The sequence below is a fragment of the Psammomys obesus genome, unplaced genomic scaffold (genome assembly GCF_907164565.1).
Source record: "Psammomys obesus unplaced genomic scaffold, mPsaObe1.curated_primary_1811, whole genome shotgun sequence".
Taxonomy (NCBI): domain Eukaryota; kingdom Metazoa; phylum Chordata; class Mammalia; order Rodentia; family Muridae; genus Psammomys; species Psammomys obesus.
Window position 1 is genome coordinate 6,020,251 of NW_026590405.1, and position 14,022 is coordinate 6,034,272.

General features: G+C 51.1%; 1 protein-coding gene across 11 annotated transcripts in view; it reads right to left on the minus strand.

The window, feature by feature from the left end:
* Window positions 1-14,022, minus strand: part of Anks1a (ankyrin repeat and sterile alpha motif domain containing 1A) — a 152,839-nt gene that overhangs the window by 88,083 nt on the left and 50,734 nt on the right. For all 11 annotated transcript variants that reach the window (XM_055606990.1, XM_055606986.1, XM_055606995.1 and 8 more), the window contains exons 2-3: window positions 2,595-2,675; window positions 616-772 (exon numbers count right to left, since the gene is read on the minus strand). In XM_055606990.1, the coding sequence (XP_055462965.1) occupies window positions 616-772; window positions 2,595-2,675 (238 nt within the window). The remainder of the gene's footprint in view (window positions 1-615; window positions 773-2,594; window positions 2,676-14,022) is intronic.

Sequence of the window (14,022 nt, forward strand, 5' to 3'; positions counted from 1 at the left end):
GGCAATGATCTTCACCCCCCTGGATCACCTCTGACCTGCATCCATATTTTTCCCTAGCACTAGCACAAACGCTTTTACTTCTGCACATCCTGATGTGTGTAGAATAACAAGCGAGCCTGCACAGCGCTAACGCTGGAAACCCTGCACTGCATGCGGATGGCATAAGCACAAATTAGAATTATGTTATCTCTGCTTAGTTTGAAACTAAATCTACATCATTTCAAAAGATTTGCATCAACTTTCATACTGTGAGTCTGTGGATGTGATTTTGCATGTGTGAAATTCTAATGCAAATCTGCATGAGTCAACTGCACATAAAATGCATCCTACAGGTTGGGTGAGGTGGCGAATGCCTTTTGTCCCAGCACTTAGGAGGCAGAGGCAGACAGATCTCTTAGTTCGAGGCCACCCTGGTCTGCTCTACAGGGTGAGTTTCCAGAACAGCCAGAGCTACACAGAGAAACTCTGTCTCAATGCACCCTCCAGAACACGCTCTCCCCACTAGTCCTGACAGGGGGTCATGTCAGGGAAGAGGGACTGTGCCCTGAGGTATGCCCTGGGCTGCATGAGGCACAGTCTGGCAGCAGCTGAGGTAGGAAGTCAGCCTCTCCCGACCTGTTCGTTGACTCTGGTGTGCGAGGGCCCCTGGCGGATGAGCAGGCGCACTATCTGGGCGTCTCCCTTCCACGCGGCCAAGTGCAGTGGGTAGCAGCCTTTCGAGTCAGCAACATTGGTCAGCGCATCGTTCCTCAGAAGAACCTCAACCACATCCCTAGAAAGCAAAACCATCCATGAGCTTACAGGGCTCTGACATCAGCGAGCCTCCTCTTCTGAGCTCGCTGCCAGGCTCTCTTCAACGCCCACGGCTACTGATGTGACTGCTAGGTGGCTGACTCTATGTAAAGCCTGACTCTCCTTCCCTGGGCCTGACCTGGGAACCCATCATGCCCTGCTACTTTGAAAACGTCTAGACTCCTTGCCTCAGTGTACATTATTCCCTGGTCTGTGATCATGAAAGAGCGTTTGGAGAAGAACTGACGTAAGTGCAGTTAAATAAGACAACTGATGTCCCTCACTGCCTTGTGGATATGGTGCTGAAAGAGGACGGAGCAGAATCCATGTCCCTGACATAAGTCAGACACCCAGAGCGTCATCTCATAGCTCCGAAAGGAAGCCTCTCTGGCTTTCTTCTTGGTGACACTGCTAATTAAGCAGATGCAAGTGTGTAATTATCCCTAGGCACACAAGGCCAAAAAAACCAAAACCCAAACCAAACCAAACCAAACCAAACCAAACCAAACCAAACCAAACCCCTTCCTGTGAACACAAACAGGTCCAGGAGAGGCTAACACACTGCCGCATTTGAGTTGAGGATTCACATTATCTCAGATCTTCCCAACTCCTGAGAGGGTCTCAATGTTTCTTTTCTTCCATTGTTGGTGCAGCATGTGCCATGAAGCACAGACGGAAGCTAGAAGACAACTTGGAAGCCATTGCTCTACATCCACCGTGTCAGTCTGAGGGAGCAAACTCAGATTGTCAGGCAGGCAGCAAGTACTCTATCCTCCGTACCACCATCCTGGCCCTGGATTTTACCTTTAAAGGTATTTTAGAAAAGACACGGGCTTCACATTCAACTTGAGAAAAGCTCAGTCCTGGGGCTAACAATCATGGCGCATCAGGGCACAATGGAGCCCATGAAGCTGCTCACACACTGCTACAAGTGACAGAGGCCTGCAAGGTTCAGTGGGCCGTTCCTTGCTTAAAAAAGAATAAAATGAGGGGCTGATCAAATGGGTTAATGGCAGAGCACGAGATGAGCACCAGAGAAGAGAAAGGGCAGGGCAGTGCCAGTGAGCCTGTGGGTCCTGGTCTCCAGAAGCACACCCACACAGCTCTCCTGCCCTGGACTCTGCTTCCAGCTCCCAACGCCACCTTTTTGGTCCCCCTTTCCTGCTCTTCCACACCTGGGCAAACCCACTCCACACCCCGTGATGGCGGTGGAGCCCTCAGTTGTCAGTCCACGGTGGTTATGCTCAGCAGGGGACTCGGCGCCCCAGAAGCCATTGTGCGCAGGAAACGTTCCACATGTATTTCCCACTCAAGTGCGAAGGACCTCCTCACACTCGGGGGCTGAGGGCCACGCACACGCTTTCCCTCCCTATCAGAAATGGCTCCCAGTGTTCACGAGGCTGATCTTCTGAGGAACAGGGACAGCACGCAGGACAACGGCCCGGACAGGAGGCCAGCCTCTCGGTCTACTGTGCACATGGGGATGGACAGCTGTGGGGTCCCAGGCTCTTCAGGACCTGCCTGTCCCGAGTGTGGTCTGCACAGTCACCGTCACTGTGTGATGCTTGGACATTCCAGACAGGCAAAGACCTGTCTGGAGAAAAGGTGAAATCCACCTGTCTAGAGCTTTCTCTGCAGGTAGGGGTAAACAAGGAACATCATTCACTGCAGAGAAACTTGGTATCCTCGTGGACTGTGTGAGTCTGCTTCTCTCTGTCCTCAGCACCCTGTCTAGCCAGCTTCATAGGAGGCGGAGGGACAGCGGGCCCCGCAGGGTGGGTGAGGGGGTGCCCGGTACTCACCTGTGGCCATTCAAAGCAGCGTGGTGGAGTGGAGTGTAGCCGGTACTATCCACGCAGTTCACGTTCGGCCCTCTCCACATGCTGCCGGGAAGAGACAGACGTTTCAAAGCCACAGCACAAACAGAGGCAGCCAATGGTGATGTGGATGGCAGCAGGCGCACAGCACGTGGAGTGCTCTACTGAGCAAGGAGCCTAACGTGAGGACCACAGTGTCGCGCTGAGGGCCAGCTCCACTTTCGCTGGCTCACCTGGGCTGCAGCACTTACTCGGTTGGGAACTTAGGCCTCTGAGTGCTCCCAACTAACAGAGACGTCACCGAAACAGCACAAAACCAAACCGCCCCGCCAGACATAGGTGCTGAGCACAGCCCTGTTCTGGTGAGTGAAGCCAGGAGCTACTTTAGTACCGATCACAGACCAAGGCAGCACCTGACAGTGTCAAAATGCCCCAGGCCACAAGCTGAGTCACAAATCAGACCGTGTCCCCTTCCTTCAGAAAGACAGTTGGCTGAGGAGAACAGTGGTTTCCACATTCACTGCTCAACTACTGTGAGAAGAAAGAAACAGGCCTAAAAATCACCTCTACTGAGCACACACACCCTTTCCTTAGCATTACAACTCACTATGGTCTAAAATCTGTTTGCATAAGGCCAGGCAGAGTGACACATACTTTTGATCCCAGCACTCTGGGGGAAGAGGTAGTTCTCTGAGTTCAAGGCCAGGCTGGTCTAACTAGTGAGTTCCAGGACAGCCAGACCTACATGGAGAGACCCTGTCTCAAATGTCAAACAAAACAAAAGCCTTGTTTGCGTAGCAGTCGCACATATTAAGTACAAGCAATCCAGAGGGAGCTATAAACCCGTGGAGAATGTATGGTGACATCCAGTAGAGACACCATTTTACATTCCTGGAGCCAGTCTCCTGTGGACACTGATAAACCACTCCATCTTACCTGTGGATGTCGGCTGACAGAATTTACACATAGCCTGAGGATCTGATCTCCAGGAAAGACACAAGAGGGAAACGACGCCACCTCACTCAGCTCTCAAAGGCCTAGTTCCACCTTCACTGTCAAACATCAAGCAGCAGAGGCTGCCTTGCTTGTCTCTGATTCTGCCAGTACTGATGCTCGGAGGCACATACCCCTCTCTAACATTTAATTTTTTATGTTTTGGAGGTCAAGGCCAGAGTCTCATTCAAGCTGCAAGGCAATCATTCTGTCACTGAGCTATAACCTGCCCTTTCCTTTTTAAAGTCTTAGCAGGAATAGTTGTTTAATTAAAATGTACTTTCTGCATCTATAAAAATAACCAGCTTTTATGTCTAATGACCTAAGCACATGGCTGCTACAGCTTCTATATTAAGCTTCTCTTGTTCTTGGAGTGACATTATCTGTTGCCACCTGTGAGAGCCTGGCTGGTACATACTGTGTGGCTGTGTCTACTCAGAACACAATACTCAATTTTTCACGTCCATGTTTGGGAGGCCAGGCCAGGGGTTCTGCCTTTTTAGTGCCACGGGAACTGGACGGTGTCAGTGCTCAATTTAGGTCAGAAATCAGCTGGGCTGCTGTCTGCTCATTATTATTTAAAAAAATCATTATTCTCATTGGTTTAGATTTGTTTTTATGTCTACGGGTGTTCTGCCTGCATGTATGTCTATGACCACCCATGTGTGTGGTGCCTGCGAAGTTCAGAAGAGGGTATTGGGTTCCTGAGACTGGATGGTTTCAGGGACGGTTGTGAGCCACCATGTGTGTCTGGGAACTGAACACAGGTCCTCTGCAAGAGCAACAGCTGTTCTTAACCACCGAGCTTCGCTCCACCGTATTCGATCTTTATGTGGGACTCAGGACTCCGCAGTGAAACAATCTGGACCCAAAGCCTTCAAGCCTGCGTGCTATAAGCCACTTCATTATAGGACTAATCTGGAACCAAGCTCTGTAATAACTACAGCACAGGCAGAGCAGGCCATCACCCCACCACCTCACCCTAAATAAGGCAGAGGTAAGGCTATAACAAGTGTCAAAACAGTCAAAATCATAAATGCAGCAGGTCTTGTTCAGAAAGAACCTGTAACACAAGCAGTCAGGTCAATAGATTGGTAATCGAGTTCATTAGTTTAAAAAGCTCATTTTTAATTTACTTGGAGGTTGGGCATGTGTGCCACTGATACCTGTGGGCTTTTGTTCTCTCTGTGTCCTGGTGGCCAAACTCAACCCTTGGCTTGACTTGACTTGCTGAGCCCCAACACCTTAAAGTTTAATGAAATGACAAGAAAGAAAAATCTCACACTTCACAAGCCAATTCAGCCCAGAAAATAAGGAAAGGTCTCACCAACTAACTGTCAAAGTTGAGATTCCTTTCCCCTTTGGTCTCTTTTATTTGGGGTGTTGGTGTTGGTGGTGTCGGTGGTGGTGGTGGTGGCGGCAAATTCTTATTATGCAGTCCAGGCTTGCCTCAAACTCCCAAGCCTGCCCCAACCTCCCAAGTACTGGGATTACATGAGCAATCAAGCAATCACATTTGGCTTTCTGAGACATTTGTAGAGGGAGACACAGAGGTCAACCTTCGTCTGCTTTTGTTTCTTGAGAAAAGATCTCTCTCACTGGGATCTGAAGTTCACTGATTAAGCTAGATGGGGTGGCCAGCAAGCCCCAATCAAAGAAAATGCCCTCGCTCATGACAGACAGAATTCTGCCTAGAATTGGCAAGCTTAAATACATGCCAAACTTTACCAACACAGGTAAAGTTTAAGTAGTCCTAAAAAGTTCCTGCTTTACATATGTGTTTATCAAATATACTGGGCCAGAAGTATATTTGCCGATCATATTGCAACTCTTTTAGTTCATCTTTAATGATTTCTGATAGATATTTTGTGAGATGCGGGACTTAATCTGCAGAACATGCAGCGCTTGCCAATTCCTCCCTGAGCACGGCATGAACGCAGTCTTTAACCACAGAAAATGGGCCTCAGGATATAGGTGTTCTCGGGCTCCTCTGCATTCTTTTTGGTCCTGGACTCCAATAAGGACTGGCCATGGGAGGGCACGGCCATATCCGTGCCTTCCTATAGCAGTGCCGAGCCGCCTGCAGCGGCCCGAGTTCCTCTCATAATTATTCTTATTGTATAAAAATGGCCTTTTTACGTGGATAGAAAAGGGGAAATGTTGGGAGTTGTTCTGATGTTTATTTTGATGTTGGTTGCCAGCCCTTGAGATCTGTTCACTGCCTGGATACACCTATCCTTGTTGTATAAACCTGCCTAACACATGGTTGATTAAACAGCTTATACCTGAGCAGGGCAAAATGAGGTAGGCATGGCTAAGGTTCCCAGGCTTTGAGTTCAAGAAATCATGGGAGAGAGATGGACAGGACAAGAGGAGGAAGGAGGATGCCACAATGGGTTGGTGCAGAGAAGGAACCACGTGGGCCGGGAGGGAGGACTCCGATAATGGTGTGAAAAGGCCCAGATGAAGAGCACGAGCAAGTATCTTGGGATTATGGAGGGAAGGTAGCCCAGATAGGAATGATTACGGCAGATGGCATTGGATGGGGGCCTAGGAAATGGATGGTGAGGTTATTGAGACAGCGTAGGTACCAGGTAATAAGGCAATTATAAAATCTAACAGGTGTCTGTGTCTTATTATTTTTGCGAGCGGGTTAGAGGATCCCGCCACACTAATTACAGGCTAATGAACATTATTTAACCCAGCACCATTTTTATATACTGCAACGGCCCAGTGACGTATCTGTCAACGCTCCCCACTCAGCTTTTCCCGCGGGTGCTGGGGATTGAATTCGGGTCCACATGATTGCACAGCCAAGCACGTTACTGACCTGAACCATCTCCCCAACCCCTTTATGAGTCTTAAAAGGTAGAAGGTAGATACAGCCGAAAAGAACACAAAGTATGCCCAATATGTCCTATTTTTCTACCTATCAGATCAACAGAAAAGAATGGAGTTATCAAGTGTTTGTGAAATCAAGCACACCACAGGCATAAGCTTAAGTCAGTAAATTCCTTTGGGAAGACAATTTGGCAGCTTTTGTCAAAACCAAAAATAGCATTCACTTTGAGCCAGCAACTCCACTCCAGGCTGCGATCCAACAGAAACATTTGTACGCGTGCGCAAAAGCAGGATTGCTTTGGTAGCAGACGCAGTCAGCAGGCAAGCAGTTAGGACACTGCCACACCCACAACATGAAATACGACGCGGCCATTAACAATAGAAAGAGGAAAGCCAAGCTCGTCCATCCTGACACAACTGCAGCGAGCCGAACGCCCATGAGAGGGAGACATCACTGCAACAGAAGCAGCCAGCTTCACAATCGCGGGCGGACCTTGGGGCACGGCAGAAGGATGACCAGCACTTCCACACTGACGCAACGCTGTGCCATGGCATTCGGAACACGGGCAGTCATGCTGGGCTCTCACAGTGAGGGCTTCACAAGGAGGCAAAGGCACCACTGTGTCCCACAGCTGAGTGTGTGGCAGCCCCTCCCCTAAGGAGCTTTAGGGAGGAACTGACTTGCAAGCAGCCACGGACACGACCAGTGCAGAAAGAGACCAAGCAACGCGAGAAGATACCTGTACACCACACACCGGAGACAGTGCTCAGGTCTAACACACCAAGACCCAACTTACTGCAAGGACACAAACCGATTTAAAGTTGAGCAAAGGACACGAAAACATGCTGTAACGGGGCCTCGCGCAGCCCAGAATGGCCTAGAACTCTTTCTGCTTCTTCATCCCCAAAGCTGGGATGCCAGGCTATTTTGTATAAAACATACAGGTCAACAGGTAAAAAAAAAAGAAAAAAGAAAAAAAAAAGAAAAGAAAAGAAAAAAAGTTTAATGTCACTAATTATTAATTATTAAGGAAATGCAAACTTGAACCTATGTGACCTTATGCCATGTCTGAGAACAGTCATCACAAAAAAGATGAAAAGTAAGAGCTATCAAGGATGTAGCAAACAGCCTTGATGCTGCCGGTGGGAATGGAGGCTCAGCCAAAGGAAAGCAATATGGATGTCCTTAAAAATTAATGCCGGAAGTATCCCCTGACCCAGCACTTACCACTACTGTGTAGGAACATCTACCCAAGGCAACGAACCAAGAGCACTGACCTTAGTGCTGTGTTATAGCAGCTAAGACCCAGAAGCCACAGGAGGAGCCATTACAAGGAAAGCGGAATGCTATTCAGCCTTGAAGAAGGAGGAAATCCTGTTACTTGCAATAGAATAAACAGACATGGAGGATGCTAGGATGAAATGGGCCAGGCACAGACACGGTACAGGCTCACTCAGATGCGGGCACATCTGTGTCTCAAGTGGGATGCTTTGAGTCCTTCACGGCTTGTGCATTTGAAATCACTGAAGCACATGAACATCTGTCCACACCGGACTTGCCAGTTAAAAGTGAATTAAAGGGAAGTAAAGAGTGTGGGGTCTGTGTGAGCAGACTCTGGAGCTACTCTCTCATTGACAAACAAGGTGAAGGCCAGACAGGGAGCCTGAGGAGCCCGACACTCTCCACCATGAAGTCTGGACCCTCCGCACCTTCCAAGCGAGCAGCGGCCGGCAATTACATTTTACCTTTCCATTTTTTTCCTTGGGTTTTCTAAGACGATTTAGTTTTTCAGAGATGGTCTCTCTGTGTAGCCCTGGCTGTCCTGGACTCGCTCTGTAGACCAGGCTGGCCTCAAACTCACAGAGATCTGCCTGCCTCTCCCGAGTGCTGGGATTTTACAGGCGTGCGCCACGGCGCTCAACTCCTTTCCTAGCCATTTCTAAAGCCAAGCTCATCTAATTGTACTTGCTGATAAAAGGAGGACGGAAAGGAGACAACCAGGAGAAGCGGGAAGATGATGCTCACACAGGGAGTCTAGTACAGAACAGCGACACTGGTGTCCAAGCACAAGCCATGACCCAAATCACCGAGACTGGAACCAACAGCTGGGCATCTCTTGGCATCCCTCCAGAGGACTTCTGGGCCTTACTGAAATGCAGTGAGGGAGCTGGGAACGCAGCAGTGCGCAGCCATACTAGGTCAGCAACCCACCAGGCGCCAGCTACCTCTTGCTAAACCAAGGGAGCCCTCCGGCATCGGCATCTCCCTGCTCTCTCACTGCAGTGGTGATTACTGATTACGTCAGCAGTAAACTCCCTTGAAACTATGGGAGCTGATGAAGACAAGGCACAGCACAGCCCACTCCATCCCCCCTTCTCTGACTGAGAGGTTTTGAGTCCAGGGCACAGGGCAAGTAAGTGGACTTGAGTACAGAGAAAGACCTGTGGTCCTCTGTTTGGAGTTCAGCTCTGGACAGGACGGCAGTCACATCCTCCCCGCCCAATGTTCTTCCTTTTTGGCAGCTCAAGAAAAGAGCTATTTACAAATCTTGGTCTTCCTCCCTGTCGCAGCTGTCCTCAAACAGTGAGCCCTGCGGGGCTGTTCACCCGCAGACACAGCAGAACATAATGGAGGTGAGGGTGGGGATCTAAAAGCGGTCCAGAACATTCCTAAACAAGGCTTCTTGTCGGCAGGTTCTGCAGAGGCCCACTTCCTGCCCTTGACGATTCTCTGCAGCCTTGGAGCGGTCCCAGCCTCCTTGGCATCCGTGGGGGAGCTCCAGACCCAGGTTCAGGTCTAGGTTCTGTCCTCAGCAGCCTGACCTCAAAACCTTCCCCTTCCACGTGGCAGGAGCGCCACAGGATGGCCTCCTGAGACTGCATCATTCAGATTTCCAGAGGCTTGAGCCAGACTCATGGCACCAGGGTGAGGCGTGACCGTGTGTCAAAGCTGTGTCACGCTGCTTTGTCCTTGGCCTCTGCCTTGGGAGTGCCAATGCTTAGGGACGGCTCTACCTGAAGAAGGCGAGGGAGCACACGAAGGCTCCTCCTCAGCTGTGAACCTCACCTCAAAGCCTCTCCACCTGTTTCCTGGCAGCACAGCCACACCTGCTGAGCTGGATTTGTGGGACCAATGAGAAATTGACACTCCACTTGGCGAGTCAGGTTTGGCCAGCAGGTCCTGGTCAAGGAGCTACTCACATACGTGTTCAACATCATGTGAAGCACAGTCCACACAGAAGGCACAGCAGGAGCTAGAAAGGCTGAGTGGAGGCCTTCATTTCATGCGGGCATGAGTGTGTGTACTTGGATGTGTGCAGGGAGGCCAGAGGCCCACACGAGGTCTTCCTCTCTCGCTCTGCATCTTACTGCTTTATGGCAGGCTGTCTTGGTGGACCTGTAGCTCACAGGTTGAGTCCCTAGGACCCATCCGCCTCCGCTCCCCAGGAGTGCACAGCCACTCCCAGCTTTTATATGGCTGCTGGGGACTAGAGTTCAGGTCCTTGTGCCTGCACAGCAAGGCCTTTACCCACTGAGCCATCTTCCCAGAGGAAGCCTCCATCTCAAGGGTAAGATCCTGCCCTGTGGCCCACTTGGCCTTCTCCAAACCCAAACAGGAAGCTGCCAGATTCTTTCCTGGAGACACAGTGACTCCATAGTAAAGGTCAGTGGATGCAGATTTGGGGCCTCTTCTGGCCTGTATCATGGTATGACAGATCCTTGACAGCTCTAGAGCCTTTGCACACTGTCCAATCAGCCTCTTAGCCTCAGCCTCACACAAGTATAGATGACAGCAGGGGTCCTAGAGACGACAGCCGGGGTCCTAGAGACGACAGCAGGGATCCTAGGCTCTAAGGAAGCCTTCAGTATGGGAAGGTAGCATCACACACAAGAGTAAGACAGGAGCCCAGAAACCCTCAAAAACAACACATCACAGAGGAACAGCAGAGAAACAGGAAACAATCAGTGAAAAGTTCTTGGAAACTAGAAATGATGGCAGAAGTGTAAACTATAAAGCACAACTGACAAAGCTGAAAAAAAAATCAGAAAGAAAAACCAAGACAGAAACAGAAGATAACAAGGTCAGAAGACTCAAGAGTTCTAGAAAAAAGACACGAAGAAATAATCAAAGAAGTAAGAAACTGGTCTGGACTGGCGCATCCAGCACTCAGCCGGAGAGGCAGACCTCTGCACTTGAGACCAGCCTGGTCTATACAGCAAGTTCCAAGGCTGCAGAGGAAGCCCCTATCTCTGAGCGACACAAAGAGAAAAGGAGGGCTGTGTCTCAGTGGTGGAGCACTCTGCAGCATGCCGGAGGCTCTGGATTCAAGCCGCAGAAACACAGACACACACACCTGTGCATGCACGCATTTGCACATGCACTCACACACACACACAGAGCTTTTGAATTCTGAAAACACAGGCCAGCACTGACCCTGATTCTAGAGAGAAAATGGCAGCCCACGCATGAGCTTTCTCAGTACTCCTGGGAGGCCCGAGTCCGAGGGCAACGTCCCCAAACTTCTGAGGTGAAATAGCTCCTACCCTAGACCTCTCCAGTAGATACACTACTGTCAATGCTCAAGCGGAGAAAGACACTTCCAGACACCCACGGTCTCGGATTTGACCTCCCACACCTTCTCAGGGAGAAAGTAGAGGACACGCTGCCCTACTGAACACAGGAGCGACGAGAGAAGGGAAGATGGGTATCCAGGAAGCCAGGCCCCGACTCAGCCTGCACCCTCAAGATTACCCAGTGGACCACGGAGGGCAGGGGCACAGACTGCCTGGGAATGTCGGCAGGACACAGTGACATCAGCCTGCCTGGAATATGGGGAACTCTTAAGAGATCTAACAGCTGGACTGTGGTTTTGGAAGTAAACTCAGAAAACCAAGAACTGTTACTAAAGCATACAAGAAAAAGAAATAGATTGCTGTAGTCTGACTGCTCAGCAGACGAGCTAGCGGGACAGCCACAGCAACATAAGCAAACACTGACCAGGGCAACATCTGCGGGACAGCGACAAGGGAGGACGCTGCAGGCCCCACCCCCACAGCCAACAGTGCCCGATGAAGCCAACTTTTAACATAGAGGAGGAGGCTGAGGCCATGGCTCTGCAAGCATGAGGACCGAGTTCAGACTCCCCGAAGCCATGCAAAAGCCAGGTGTGGTGACATGCACCTCTGACCTCAGGTAGGAGGCGGTCAGCGGTCCAGCTAAACCAGGCAGCTCCGCTTCAGTAAGAGACCCTGTCCCAAAAGCTAAGAGGGGAGTGCAGGGGGAGGTGAGCACACAAACAAAGGGGAGGAAGGGAGGAGAGAGGGAGGGAGAGGGAGGGAGAGGGAGGGCCAGTCAACTACCACTGTGGAGGAAGGGGCAGCAGAAAGAACAGCGCTGGCAGGTGGGCACTGCTCCCGCTGGGACAGAGGACTGAGCGGTCTCGAGGCTGCTGCTGGGCCAGAGCCGCTCTGAGAGGTGAGAGTCTGCCTGCCTGGGCCTTCTGTGGCTGCCTTTTGTTTCAGACACGTAACGGGTAGCTCCAACGCTGAAGGAAGGCTTTTCCCTGCAGAGGGGGACACAGCGAGAGAGGCGGTGCCCCACCTCACCTGGGCGCAGCCTGGAGGAGGAGGGCGGGCCAAAGGGCACACACACAGGTGACACCACTCTGTGCTGCACCACATTTCCGGTTGGCAGTGTGGGGGGCCCAGCACACACTGACAGGAGCAATGACACCTGGAAACTCCTGGCCATCTTCACTTCTGCAGTCAGGCAGGTGAAAACGTCACGCCCTGCACCCTGCTTGCTGATGGTGATGGAAAGGGAAGGTGCCATGCCTCTGGGGCAGAAGACAGGGCAGCCCGAGGAACATGTCCTCGGGGTTCATGCCCAGAAGCTCCCACTTCCTTAAGATGATCCATGAGGATTCCAAAATCAACACATTTTTGTCTGCCACATCTCCCCATTGGTTCACGCTCTTGTTTGGAATATTCACCTGTAACGTGACTAAACCTCTCTCAGCAGGACTTCACGGCCCTCAAACACCCGGAGCTGCTGACCCACAGCTGCACCTCGGGCAAGCATCTGTGTACCTCACAGGAGCATAGCCTGCAGGTGTGACTCCTCCCATGTCTTCACTCCCTCGGGTGACAGTGTCGCCCTGCATGTTTTAGACAGCAGGGACTGAATCTGCCATGGACAGGGTGCTCAGCACCAGGCGGAGGGCAAGACAGGGCAAAGGTCATGGCTTTATTCTAAAGGATTAATTTAAAAATATACCACCCTCACCACACACACACAAAGAAGCACATGCCAATGGGAGACCTTCTGCCAACAGAACAAGGGAGTCATGGTGGTTGACAGGGATCTCACTAGAAGGACGAGGGATGCAGGAGAGATGGGTCAACAGTATCTTCTTCAGAGGCTTCGCTGGTTTCCGAATGTCCTGGAATACCCAGCCTCTCCTGCCACACTATCAGCCCCTTCCCCCCCTGTCCAGCACCTCCTCAGAGCGCCTATGCAGTCTCCCTGGTCAGCCAGGCCTCCCCATAGAGAGCAGCTTACCATTGTCTGACTGCCTCCCCCCCAGGGCACCGACAGTTCAGGGCAGACTCGGGAGCGTTTATTTGCCACTGTGCTCTCGCTGTGAGTGGAGCTACACCTGGCGCCTTCAACACCGTAGTTGTTACCTAAGGAATGAAGACGGCAGAGTGGCTCAGGGGTCAGGGGCACTGCTGTTCTTCCAGAGGACCGGGGTTCAGCTCCTAGCACCCACATGGGGGTCCAATGGTTTGTACCTCCAGTTCCGGGAGACACCTTCTTCTGGCCTCTGCGGGCACCAGGCACCGATGTGTTTGCGCAGATAAGATATAAAATAAATTTCAGAAAAGAAAAAGAATGACAAAAAATGTAGGGCTGGAAAGATGGCTCCATGGGTAAGCTTCCTGGGCAGGCATGAAGACCCGAGTTAGGACCTGGCGCCCATATAAAGCTGGGCATGCTCTGTAACCCACCACTGGGGAGGGAGGTAGAGCTGGGATTGCTGGGCCTTCTTGGTCACAAGCCTAGCTCCAGGTTGAGCGGGAAATTGCAAAGGAATAAAGCAGAGAGCGACAGAGCAGGAAATCAGAATCAGATGTCCCCTTCCGGCCTCTCACGCAGGCAGGCACACGCCCTCCCGCACCACCGTGTGCACAGACACAGGCATTTGCACACACGGAGCGACTGAAGGCTGTTTATTAAGAACCCCCTCTGCTCTTCTAGGTTAATTATTGGTAAATACTAGTGCACACATTTTCCTAATGCTGGTGCAGACTCGTGACAGGAACAGCTGTGTCCTGGGTCAGCGGACGCCTGTCCTGAGAGTTTTGAGAATGATTTACTCTGACTCGTCATGAGTCCAGCGGACTGAAGCAGGGGGGACCGGTGACTCAGTCACCTGTCTAGGGCACAGACTTTTCCACTAAGGTGCTCAGAAGTCCCACCTCCCCGTCACTCCAGCTTTGGAATGAGCAGCCTTTGGTCTGAACGACACTACCATACTGCCTACCTAGGCTTTTGGAAACAAAGTCTCAAGTAGTA